The sequence below is a fragment of the Neolamprologus brichardi genome, chromosome 7, assembly GCF_056152115.1.
Source record: "Neolamprologus brichardi isolate AB-2024 chromosome 7, ASM5615211v1, whole genome shotgun sequence".
NCBI lineage: Eukaryota > Metazoa > Chordata > Actinopteri > Cichliformes > Cichlidae > Neolamprologus > Neolamprologus brichardi.
The window spans coordinates 68,843,577-68,855,397 of record NC_142110.1 but is presented as its reverse complement, the minus strand read 5'-3'; the positions used below and the strand labels follow the sequence as shown (position 1 = coordinate 68,855,397).

General features: G+C 50.5%; 1 protein-coding gene across 1 annotated transcript; it reads left to right on the top strand.

Moving 5' to 3' along the window:
* The first annotated feature begins 4,157 nt into the window (after window positions 1-4,157).
* gpia (glucose-6-phosphate isomerase a) lies at window positions 4,158-11,661 on the top strand. Its single transcript, XM_087844240.1, has 18 exons — window positions 4,158-4,395; window positions 5,211-5,301; window positions 5,545-5,613; window positions 6,048-6,167; window positions 6,242-6,325; window positions 6,394-6,540; window positions 6,661-6,732; window positions 6,856-6,900; window positions 8,093-8,146; window positions 8,791-8,851; window positions 9,013-9,056; window positions 9,378-9,530; window positions 9,691-9,820; window positions 10,223-10,299; window positions 10,407-10,535; window positions 10,631-10,706; window positions 10,819-10,885; window positions 11,332-11,661. Exons 1-18 carry the CDS (start codon window positions 4,277-4,279, stop codon window positions 11,453-11,455), a joined length of 1,662 nt encoding a protein of 553 aa, XP_087700366.1. The 5' UTR covers window positions 4,158-4,276; the 3' UTR covers window positions 11,456-11,661.
* Window positions 11,662-11,821: the final 160 nt, after the last annotated feature.

Genomic DNA, 11,821 nt, shown 5'->3' with positions numbered 1-11,821 from the left:
GGGCAGGTTTCCCACGCTGAGCCCAGGTCGTCCTCTAAAAGCTGCAGCAGCTCAGACTGAACGTGACACGAACGCAGAGCGCCGCCTGAACCGCTCTGCGTTCGTTTGAAGCGATCGATCCTCTCTGTGGCTGGACTGAAACGAGCACAGAGGCACTAATCATGGCAGCACAGGAACGAGCTCTGAGCACAGATCCATGGAGGCTGGGGTCACAGCAGGCTGGGGTCACAGCAGGCACGACCCCAGGCTGCGTGAAGATGAGACAGCACAGAACAGCAGGTGCGAGATGCTGCAGGCAGGGCGCACGTGGAACGCCGTAACAGAGTGGCCGGCATAGTGTACAGCAGTGGTTCCCAAACTGTTTTCGCTAGGCCCCCCTTTGTTTCACAATCCCCCCCCCCCCCACACACACACACACACACACACACACACACACACACACGCCCATACTTTGTTTTCAGCTCCGTTGCAGTTTATTCCACACCTCAAGCCTTTTGTGCACAATTAAACCGAAGTTAACTGCAAGAAATTACAGGTTGCAATTAAGTAAACCACGGCCTCTTTTAAATAAAAGGAGAACAAACCATCTTTATGGTGTCGTTATTTTACAGATAGTTGGGTTATTTTCACTGTAAGAATATTCAACACATCAAAAAATGTCTTTGGGTTTAAGAACAAACAACTTTGGGACACTGTGTCTGATTTGAGTCGGGGAATAAGCCGTGACACGTGTTTACAGAGGCAGGTATCACCGACAAAACGTGTTCCCCGTGTCGCAGCGTTCACTGGGCACGCAGTGAGGATCCAGTTTACTCCGCCCCCATCACAGACATTAGACATGGCAGCAGGGATGTTTTAGTGTTGTTACCTTTGAGTGTGAGGGCTGCAACAGGAAATGATGCATTTATTGTTCTCACGCGGTATCAGACGGGATTATTTGAACAAACGACCTTTTGCCTGATAATTATTTGTATCCTCCTGTAACTTTACTGTACAGACCTGAAACCTCCAAAGTTTCAGGAGTATTTAGTTGTTATAAGAAGTATTTGTGAACTAAAAATCAAAAACGTGGGATACTGTTTATCAATGATTTGGAGAATGATTTGGCTCCCAACGCAGGAGAAACAAAGACCTACCTTGGCGCTACAGGTGCTGTGCAGGTGAAGCCAAACCCAGATAGCAAGGAGACAGTGAAACAATGTTCACTGTAGATGGCCGGGACACCATCATAACACTTATGTCGGTCTGTCTTAAAGAGAAACTGCAAAGAAAGTCAAGGTGTCAGTGAGTCCAGTTTCCTTCAGCATCCAAAGGCTCAGAAACTGTGACAGGAGGAGGTCTGCAGACCCACAGACACGACTGAATCAGACGACACGTTCCTGAGAGTTAACAGCTGTGTGACGGCGGCTCACAGGACAACAGGCAGCTTCATAGTGGTCGTAGTGAGTCTCAGTTTCAGCTGTGAAGAGAAGGCTTTGAGCTGCAGGTCCTTTAGTTCACACAGGATCTTTGTACGCCGTTGAGTGGGTGGCATCAACTGTCAAACATGGAGGAGGAAGTGTGACGGTCTGGGGCTGTTTGCTGGATCCAGGGTCGGTGACTGGTGCAGAGTGAGAGGCTCCCTGAACCAAAACAGCTCCATGCAGGACCCTCTGGTATGAGGCTAGTCTGTGAGGGCTTCATCCTACTGCAAGATAATGATCCAAACATAAGTCCAAGCTGTGCCAGAACTACCTCAGGAACGAAGAACAAGACGGTTGTGAACATGGAGGTCCAGCACAGTCTCCAGACTTAACCCATCGAGCTGGTTTGGGATGAACTGGACAGAAGAGAGAAAGCAAAGCAGCTACAAAGTCCACAGATGTGGGAGAAGATTAGATTTCTGTTGTTGACAGAAGCCACGGCTGTGTTCAGCTGTTATATCTGCCAGAGGAGACACTTTAAAACATATTTATATGATTTTTATTCAATAAGGGTAGCATGGTGGCACGCCTGTTGCCTCACAGCAAGAAGTTCCCGAGTTTAACGCCGCCATGTGGGTGGGGTCTCTCTGTGTGGATGTTCTCCACGAGTGTGTTCTCTCTTTCCGCCACAGTCCAAACACATGCAGTCAGTAGGGTGAGGTTCACTGAGATTGTGAGCTGTCCATAGGCGTGAATGTGTCAGCCTGTGGCTGCAGTTACATAGAACACGTCCGTTTGACTGTGGCCCCTATAATACACAGCTGTGCATCCCAGTGAGTATAAAATCCACAAAACTACACAACATCAGGTTTTCAGTTACAAACACGGGTCGAACTTCAGTTGGTTTTTGTTAGAAAAAATCAAATTGTTGCTTAAATTCACACAAAGTGTCAGAAATCTGCAGTGTGATGAAAACACTGGTCACCAAAACTCAAACCTAATTTCTCAGGATTTGTTGGGTATAAAATATAACTGGACATTTTTGACTACAGTTTGATTTTACGTTTAATTTCTTCTCCTTGTTTGGTATCGTTGTCTTCAGTGTCTGAATTTACAGTTATTTTGCTACTGACATGCTGTATAAACAACACTGATCTGAAATCCCACAAAAACATAAAATCCTCGTAGTTTTACTGTAAAAACCACAGACATGTTTAAAAAATGAGTTTCATAGCTTTAAATGTAAATTTAATTGTAAATTTTAAAAACTTATGCACAAATTTTGCAAACAAAGTTTTATACAACTATTTATCTAAAAATGCAGCCAATGCATCAGGCCTGAACTATTTTAAACTGAACTGTGAGAACGACCAGGAGTCACAATAACATGCCCCAGAAATGATTTGAGCCAGTAAAAAAAAACATTTGCTAATGGTTGGTGTGTGTGTGTGTGTGTGTGTGTGTGTACTCGTATTTACTACCTGGTGGGATCCACAACCTGAGATTTCACTCACCTCGTGGGGTCCATGTGTGTGTGTGTGTGTGTGTGTAACACTTAGGGCTGGGTATCGTCACTGATTTCTAGATTCGATTCGATTTGAATCTGTGAAATTTTGCCTCAGACAGTCAGAAACATTATAATTCTGATCACTTATCAGTCCATATCTATATTTTTATATCTATAAAAAGAAAGCTGACACATGTGAGACTTTATCAAAGGTGTGAGCGTCACAGCCTTTGTGTCAATGTAACTGAGGATAAAACAGAAAAACATGAAGGCGGTTTTCCTGGTCTGGGTTTTTATAGATGACCTTAAAGATATTGTGCAGTCGATCAAAAACAAAGTGAAGCAGAGCAAAGTTGCAGAGCTTTGATTAGAGACACAGCTAAGCATTTTGCAATTTTGCATAATTTTAAAAAGTTTAAATTTGTTCAGTATTGAACAGCAGAAATGAGGCTTTCTTGTCGGAAGTAAAAAAATATTTAATGCCATTAGAAGTTAGCTTGCTAGCTTCCACCTAAACATGATATAGCATGTTCTGACTGAGATTTCTAAATAAATTCAAACGTACAGCTCTGCTATCACTTCCAACATAAATGAAGACAGAAAACTAAACAGCAGTGACGTTTGTAGGGTTACTGAAGTTGGGCTAGCTGCTATATAATGATGTGCTACGTGATCGCTAGCTACACAGCTATGTTAGCATAAACACAGTGAAGCTGGAGGATGAACGCCAACTTTTTTCCACTCTATAAAAGTTAACGTGAGGGTTCCTGATGGTTAGAGACAAATGCAATCGCATGGCAGGATGCTGTAAACAGACCAAACTTCAGTCAGAACAACTGAGATAATCCATCCACAATACGAGGTTAGTGATTAATATACTGCTGCTGGGCTGCAGCTACATCGTAAGGGTTTAAACACGGAGCTTTAAAATGAACAGTGATGATGAAAACGGAGAGACCGACAGTGATCACTGACTGTTTTAGGCGTGTTTCAGATTAAATAGAACAAGATACAAAGCTTATTTTAATAAACAACAGTGTCATATGCAAAGCTAGGATGGCAAGAGAGCATTTTAGGGTGGCACCTGCCAGCCCCGTAGATCTGCCTTGTCGCAATATCGACGCAATATCGTCACTAATCGGCTTCCATACTTCAGTCCCGCTGCCTTTGAGGACGTGACGGGTCGGGTCTGTGGGCGGAGCTCGGGTGGTGGGTTCTATGCTGTGATTGGTTGGGAGCGGCTCTTTCCCCGCGGTGCTCCTCCCTGACTCCCCACCACATTCAGTCCAGTACCGGCTGCGGAGGGTCGAGTCTCACCGGGGAGCGTCTTCAATTTGTCCACATCGAGCACCGAGCAGCCGCCATCATGGCTCTGACCGCCGACGCAAACTTCCAGAAGCTGAAGCAGTGGCACGAGGCCAACGGCGCGAGCCTCAACATGAGGGCCCTGTTCGAGTCCGACCCGGAGCGTTTCGGCCGGTTCAGGTGAGGACAGCCGGAGGACGTATCCCCGCGGTTGGAGGTCCTCAGCGCTCCGCCCGGTTATCGATTCTCCTTCTCGGACTGTGACCGCAGGTGACCGACAAGGTCACCGTTCCGCTCCGCGCGTTTCCGCTGTAAGCCCCCCACCCCGTACTCCCTTCGTCATCACCGCCCCCCCGCCCGGGTACTGAGGCCGAAACCTGCAGACCAGAGGCCCGACACCCGGTGGCCCCCTCCTCTACCGATATGGGTTACTGTTAGCTGCTTGCTAAAACGACTGCTTCCATTATCGGACAGTCTGCAGAGATTTCCTGTTTGTACCGCACCTGCGCACGCGCTTATTAAGCGTTCACCAACACACCACGAGGCCCTCGCAGGTGGGTCTCAGGTGTGGGGTCGACCTCATACTGACGTTTACGTTGCAGACTGTCACGGGAGCGACAGGTTGCCTGTGGCGCGTCTGTCCGATAATGGAAGCAGAAAACCTGAAGGAAGCGGCCCCCGGCGGGGGGCTCGCCCGATGACAGGGCGGGATGCGGGCGGTAATGAAGCACAACCGGGCACCGGTTCTGCCCGCGGGTACGTGCGCTGTGACGCATCCGCAGACAGACCGAGTCATCACGTGAAAGAGGCCCACGTGCTGAGGGAGACTGAGCAGAACCATCACAGGAGGCGGTGTGAGGCGTTTCCTGTGAGACCCTCACACCGCGAGGTGAGGGTGATGCCGCGTTCATCTTTGTTGTTGTTCAGGTTGTGTTTGGCTGCTCTGTGCGTGTCTGTGAAACTGTGTAAATAAAGGTTTTTGGCTCTGCTCACAGCACCACCCTGCAGACGGATGATGGCGACATCCTGATCGATTATTCCAAGAACCTGATCAACCAGGACGTCTTGGCCATGCTGCTGGCGCTGGTGAGAACACACTCACCACACTCACTCAGCTCACCTGTAGCAGCAGGTTCAGCTAAAGGTGAGCGGAGGAGGCGTGCCTTATCTGCTCAGAGCTTCAGTGAAACAGGAAGGTTTCCACACTTTATTTGGAAAGAGAAGCGTTGCGCCACGGCACCGGTGGCGGGCGCCGTGTCGACATGTCCTGGTGGTGAAATGAGCTTCCTGAAGTCACCTGATTGCTGCCCGTGTGTTTCCTGTGTGCAGGCCAAGTCTCGGGGGCTGGAGGAGGCGCGGGAGAGGATGTTTTCTGGAGACAAGATCAACTTCACCGAGGTAATGATCAACACGATGGATCACAAATCTTAAATCTTTAAACACGTTTGTATCACTTAAATCAGGCTGTGTGGTGACGTCATCGATCACAGGAAGCTGTTATAATTTTACCTGAAAGGGGCGGGGCTGGCAGCATCCAATCAGATTGACAAAGAGGAATACATAGAGCGCTATGGAGACAAACACTGTAAACGGCTCCTGTACCAATAAAGTTCAGCCTGTTTGAACGTGCTGATGGATCCTGATCGATCAGTACGGTGATGTCACACCTGCTGATCTCTAACCTGGGAGCAGGGTAGGGTCACAGCATCTGTTGCCATGGTGATATATCCCAGTGTGAGGTGGCCCTCAGACTCGGGGTTGACTCCGACATCAGCGCGCGTGCGTTTGTGCGAGGGCGTCGCCGCTAACCCCGTTGTCGTTACCGCTCACAGGGCCGGGCTGTGCTCCACGTCGCTCTGAGGAACCGCTCCAACACGCCGACCCTCGTCGACAGCAAAGACGTGATGCCCGAGGTCAACAGGGTGCTCGACAAGATGAAGGCGTTCTGCCAGGTGAGTGCGTGTCTGAGCGTGTGTCAAGGCGTGTGACGCCTGGAGGTCGTGACCTTTGTGTCGTGCGTTCACAGAAAGTTCGCAGCGGTGCGTGGAAAGGCTTCAGCGGGAAGAGCATCACCGACGTGGTGAACATCGGCATCGGAGGCTCCGACCTGGTGAGTGACCGCCGAGCGCTCGCACGCGCGTCAGCAGTCATGTGACTCATGTGTTGTGGTGCGTTCAGGGCCCTCTGATGGTGACGGAGGCTCTGAAGCCGTACTCGGCGGGAGGACCGGACGTTTGGTTCGTTTCCAACATCGACGGGACTCACCTGGCCAAGACGCTCGCCAAGCTGAACCCCGAGACCACGCTGTTCATCATAGCCTCCAAGGTCACACACACGTAACTCCTGGGTCTGAGCGTGCTCAGTCCGTTGCTTCCAGTTTCGAGAGACTCGATTGGTTTGAGTTATTGTTTGCTAACTCGCCGTCCCTCACTCTGACCTTCTCAGACCTTCACCACCCAGGAGACCATCACCAACGCCGAGTCCGCCAAGGACTGGTTCTTGCAGACCGCCGCCGACGTGAGTCTGATGCAGCTGCTCTAAAACACAGTCACTTTAAAATGAGGCAGACGGGGTCAGGGGTCAGGGGTCGGGTGGTGACCTCTCCATCACGCTCACGAGCTTCTCTCCTCTCCTCCACAGAAATCTGCTGTAGCCAAACACTTTGTGGCGCTGTCCACCAACTCAGTGAGTCACACAGACACACACATGCAGACACACAGACGCACAGACGCAGACACACAGATGCAGATGCACACACAGACGCAGACACACAGATGCAGACGCACACACAGACGCACACACAGACGCACACATGCAGACACACAGACGCACACATGCAGACACAGACGCACAGACGCAGACACACAGATGCAGATGCACACACAGACGCAGACACACAGATGCAGACGCACACACAGACGCACACACAGACACACACATGCAGACACACAGACGCACAGACGCAGACACACAGATGCAGATGCACACACAGACGCAGACGCACACACGCAGACACACAGATGCAGACGCACACACAGACGCACACACACAGACGCACACACACAGATGCACACACAGACGCACACACACAGACGCACACACAGACGCACACACACAGATGCACACACAGACGCACACACAGACGCACACACACAGATGCACACACAGACACACACACACAGACGCACACACAGACGCACACACACAGACGCACACACAGACGCACACACACAGATGCGCACACACAGATGCGCACACACAGATGCACACACACAGACGCACACACACAGACGCACACACACAGACGCACACACACAGACGCACACACACAGACGCACACATGCAGACACGCAGACGCACACACAGACGCAGACACACACACAGACGCACACACGCAGACACACAGATGCAGACGCACACACAGACACACACACAGACACAGACACACACACGCAGACACACACACAGACGCACACACGCAGACACACAGATGCAGACGCACACACAGACACAGACACACACACAGACACAGACACACACACGCAGACACACACACAGACGCACACATGCAGACGCACACACAGACACAGACACACACACAGACACACACACAGACGCACAGACAGACGCACACATGCAGACGCACACACAGACACAGACACACACACAGACGCACACACAGACACAGACACACACACAGACGCACACACAGACACACACACACACGCAGACACACACACGCAGACACACACACGCAGACGCACACACACGCAGACGCACACACACGCAGACACATGCTCGCACGCAGACGCACAGACAGACGCACACACGCTGCTCTAATCAGATCATCTGCCTCCTCTGTCTCCGCCTCCTTCAGGCTAAGGTGAAGGACTTCGGCATCGACACGGCGAACATGTTCGAGTTCTGGGACGTAAGTGCGCTACGATGATGATGATGATGATGATGTCACTATGAATGCATGTGGATGGTTTTCAGCGGCGGGTTGGTGACGTGTAACCTGGGTAACACGGCTCCACTGTGATGTTTGAGTCGTTATTTATTTAATAATATTAGTTTGTTGATTCAATTCAATTCAATTCAGTTTTATTTATATAGCGATACAGAGAAAAACCCAACAATCATATGACCCCCTATGAGCAGCACTTTGGCGACAGTGGGAAGGAAAAACTCCCTTTTAACAGGAAGAAACCTCCAGCAGAACCAGGCTCAGGGAGGGGCGGGGCCATCTGCTGTGATTGGTTGGGGTGAGAGAAGGAAGACAGGATAAAGACATGCTGTGGAAGAGAGACAGAGATTCTGCTCCTTCAGTTAAACTCTTCGCTTCTCTTTAGATTTAAGGATTTTTACCGTAGTCGGAGTTTGTGTTTCTCGTGAGCTCGCTCCTCGGTTAACGCTGCCATCCTTCTGCTGAAAACAAACCGACAGAAAGTGTCTGAAAGCGGCTCAGTGCGAGCTCGCTGCTTCCTGTCACTGCTTTTATTTTGACGATCTGCTGCCCTGCCTGTGCTCTGATTGGTGGAGTGACTGTGTGATGTCATGTTTGCTCGTCCTCAGTGGGTCGGAGGTCGCTACTCGCTGTGGTCGGCCATCGGTCTGTCCATCGCTCTGCACGTAGGTACGTGTGTGACTCGGCTGTCGCCGGGCGGATCGTCCTGTCAGAGGAAAGAAGGATTATTCTGGACTGAGAATCAAGCAAAGCTGCTCTGCATCGATCTGAGCTTCCTGTTGCTATGACTGAGTGAATGTCTGATTATTAAACTCTGGTTTGTGTTTCAGGCTTCGAGAACTTCGAGCAGCTTCTCTCCGGAGCTCACTGGATGGTACGTCGCCGCCTCTTCTGCTTTCTTGCGAGCGAGTTACTTCACGTTCGTCCACGGGACAAAAACGGATTTCGACACGTGTTATTTGATCGTTGCGTCACTCTGAAATGTTTCCACGCTTCCCGTCAAGTTACTGAACACTTTCACAACTCGGGCTCGACTGTGATAGGCGAGAGAATGGCGCCCTTTGTTTCTGCACGCGCTCTGTGCACACTACTTGCACACGCTCTGCTGACTGCAGGTGAACATCTCACCTGCAGTCAGCAGAGCGCGTGCAGCCTGACAGCAGGACTCTCCTCCCCCTCCTCCCCCTCCTCCCAGGACAACCATTTCCGCAGTGCCCCCCTGGAGCAGAACGCCCCCGTGCTACTCGCCATGCTCGGCGTCTGGTACATCAACTTCTTCCAGGCAGAGACCCACGCCATGCTGCCCTACGACCAGTACATGCACCGCTTCGCCGCCTACTTCCAGCAGGTCAGTGACGCAGGGAGGCGGGTCTGCAGGTGTGACGCCTGCGTCACGTAACGCGCAGCAGACCACAGAAACCGTACATTGCATCAGACTGCGGCGTGGGGGTGGAGTTTCGTGTTCGTGATGAATGTCGGTGCTGATGACCCGTCTGTTTGGTCTTCAGGGCGACATGGAGTCCAATGGGAAGTACATCACCAAAGATGGCGCCCGCGTCAACTACCACACTGGACCAATCGTGTGGGGCGAGCCGGGGACCAATGGGCAGCACGCCTTCTACCAGCTCATCCACCAAGGTGAAGCTCCACCCTTTAATTATGTAACCGTGACCGCTCGTTAGTGACATCAGGGCAGCTTATCACACCTGCAAACCTTCATGATCCACGCACAGGTGAGTTAAAGTGGTCACAGACGACGTGCGTACCTGGAACGCCCGAGCCTGAAGCTCCTCCCCCTGTGGAAACACCTGCACAGGTCCTTTTGTAAACATTTATTTAATAAGAGACGTGAGAGGCACACCTGAGTGTCTTTGCTGCTTATTGATCTGAGAACATTCGAGACGCTGTGATTGGCTGGATCACTGAGGCCAGACAGATGTTTCTTCTTTGGTCTGATCTGATTGGAGCTCGCCGCCTCGTCTGAACAGCCTGTGATCAATGATCAATACCCAGATTAACAGACTGCTTGTCCTTCCTCAGGCACTCGTATGATTCCTGCTGACTTCCTCATTCCTGCTCAGTCTCAGCATCCAATCAGAAACAACCTCCACCACAAGGTCTGGACATTTAACGTTACCTTAGCCAGGCTGAACTGATTAGCTGGAGGAAGCGAGGGCACACCTGGATGATGTCACGCCTCACAGGTGTTGTGTGCTTCGTGCAGATCCTGGTGGCAAACTTCCTGGCTCAGACCGAAGCGCTGATGAAGGGAAAGACTCCGGACGAGGCCCGGAAAGAGCTGGAGGCCGCCGGCATGTCGGGAGACGCTCTGGAGAAGCTGCTGCCGCACAAGGTAAGAGCGCACACCTGGACACACCTGTGTGTGTGACCATCAGAGTAGAAACGGTCAGGTGACGGTACAGCGTGTCGACGTGTTTTTCTCTGCAGGTGTTTCTGGGGAACAAGCCGAGCAACTCGATCGTTTTCCAGAAGCTCACCCCGTTCATACTGGGGGCTCTGGTCGGTGAGTACATGCTGCTGTGGGCGGAGTCACTTACTGTAAACTTCAGTTGCACCAATAACGTCTCAGGTGTGTCCATTTAGAGAGGCGGAGTCTGACACAGTTGTTCTTTCAGCCATGTACGAGCACAAGATTTTCGTCCAGGGCGTCATGTGGGACATCAACAGCTACGACCAGTGGGGGTGAGTCACACCTGGGCGGGGCTAAACTCGGGTTTAAGGTAGATTAAGCGTCCACGTTTGTTTTATTTTACAATTAAACATATAAATTTTTTAACTTTAATTTTTTTAACAATCTTGAACGGTCACTTTGCTGCCACTAATAGACCTCCATACATTCCCTTTTTTAAATAACTTAAAGTTGTTGGTTTTTGTATTTAAATGAAAACAATGAATTTTCACTGTGTATTTATTTTATCACGTCTTCAAACATGCTTACCCTTCATCGTGACTCCGTCTAGTTTTACATGTTTTCATTTTGTGCTTATGTCAGGTAACCTTTTATATATTTAGTCAACTTGCCTCATTGGCACCAGTGGTCTTCCGTACATTTCCCTTACAACATAATTGTTGACCAACCAGCGTTGCTGTGTAAAGTTGTGTTGCTGACCCGCCTCTTTCCGCCGCAGGGTGGAGCTCGGGAAGCAGCTCGCCAAGAAGATCGAGCCGGAGCTGAAGGACGACTCGAAGGTGACCTCCCACGACTCGTCCACCAACGGCCTCATCAACTTCCTGAAGAAGAACTTCGCCTGAACGTCGAGCCCGCGTTAGCCAACCTCATCCTCCATCCTGATTGGTTGAATGATGTTTGTCTTGTCGTACGCTGTGAGCACTTCCTGTCTGTGATCTGTGTGCTAAGAGTCTTCACGTGTAGGCGAATCCTGAAAACGTACACGTTTGTGTAGGTGACCATGCCCAGTCAACTGTGACTTTCAAAATAAAAGCCTGTTTGTCGCCAACGCTGTTTGGTTTCATTGTGAGGTCGCAGGAAATGCTCCTGTCCAATCAGTGAGCTTGTTTAAAGGAGAAGTTGGCTTCAGCAGTCAGGTAATTACTGATTACTGATCAGGTGTGATTATGTCGGACTGGCCTCGCTGGACGATGGGTGGGGGGGCGGAG

Excerpts from the sequence above, each read along its gene's own strand:
- gpia (XM_087844240.1), top strand. The coding sequence starts at position 4,277 with ATGGCTCTGACCGCCGACGCAAACTTCCAGAAGCTGAAGCAGTGGCAC. Across the intron at positions 9,821-10,222 it reads CTACCAGCTCATCCACCAAG|GCACTCGTATGATTCCTGCT; the intron begins GTGAAGCTCCAC and ends GTCCTTCCTCAG. Across the intron at positions 10,536-10,630 it reads AGAAGCTGCTGCCGCACAAG|GTGTTTCTGGGGAACAAGCC; the intron begins GTAAGAGCGCAC and ends TTTTCTCTGCAG.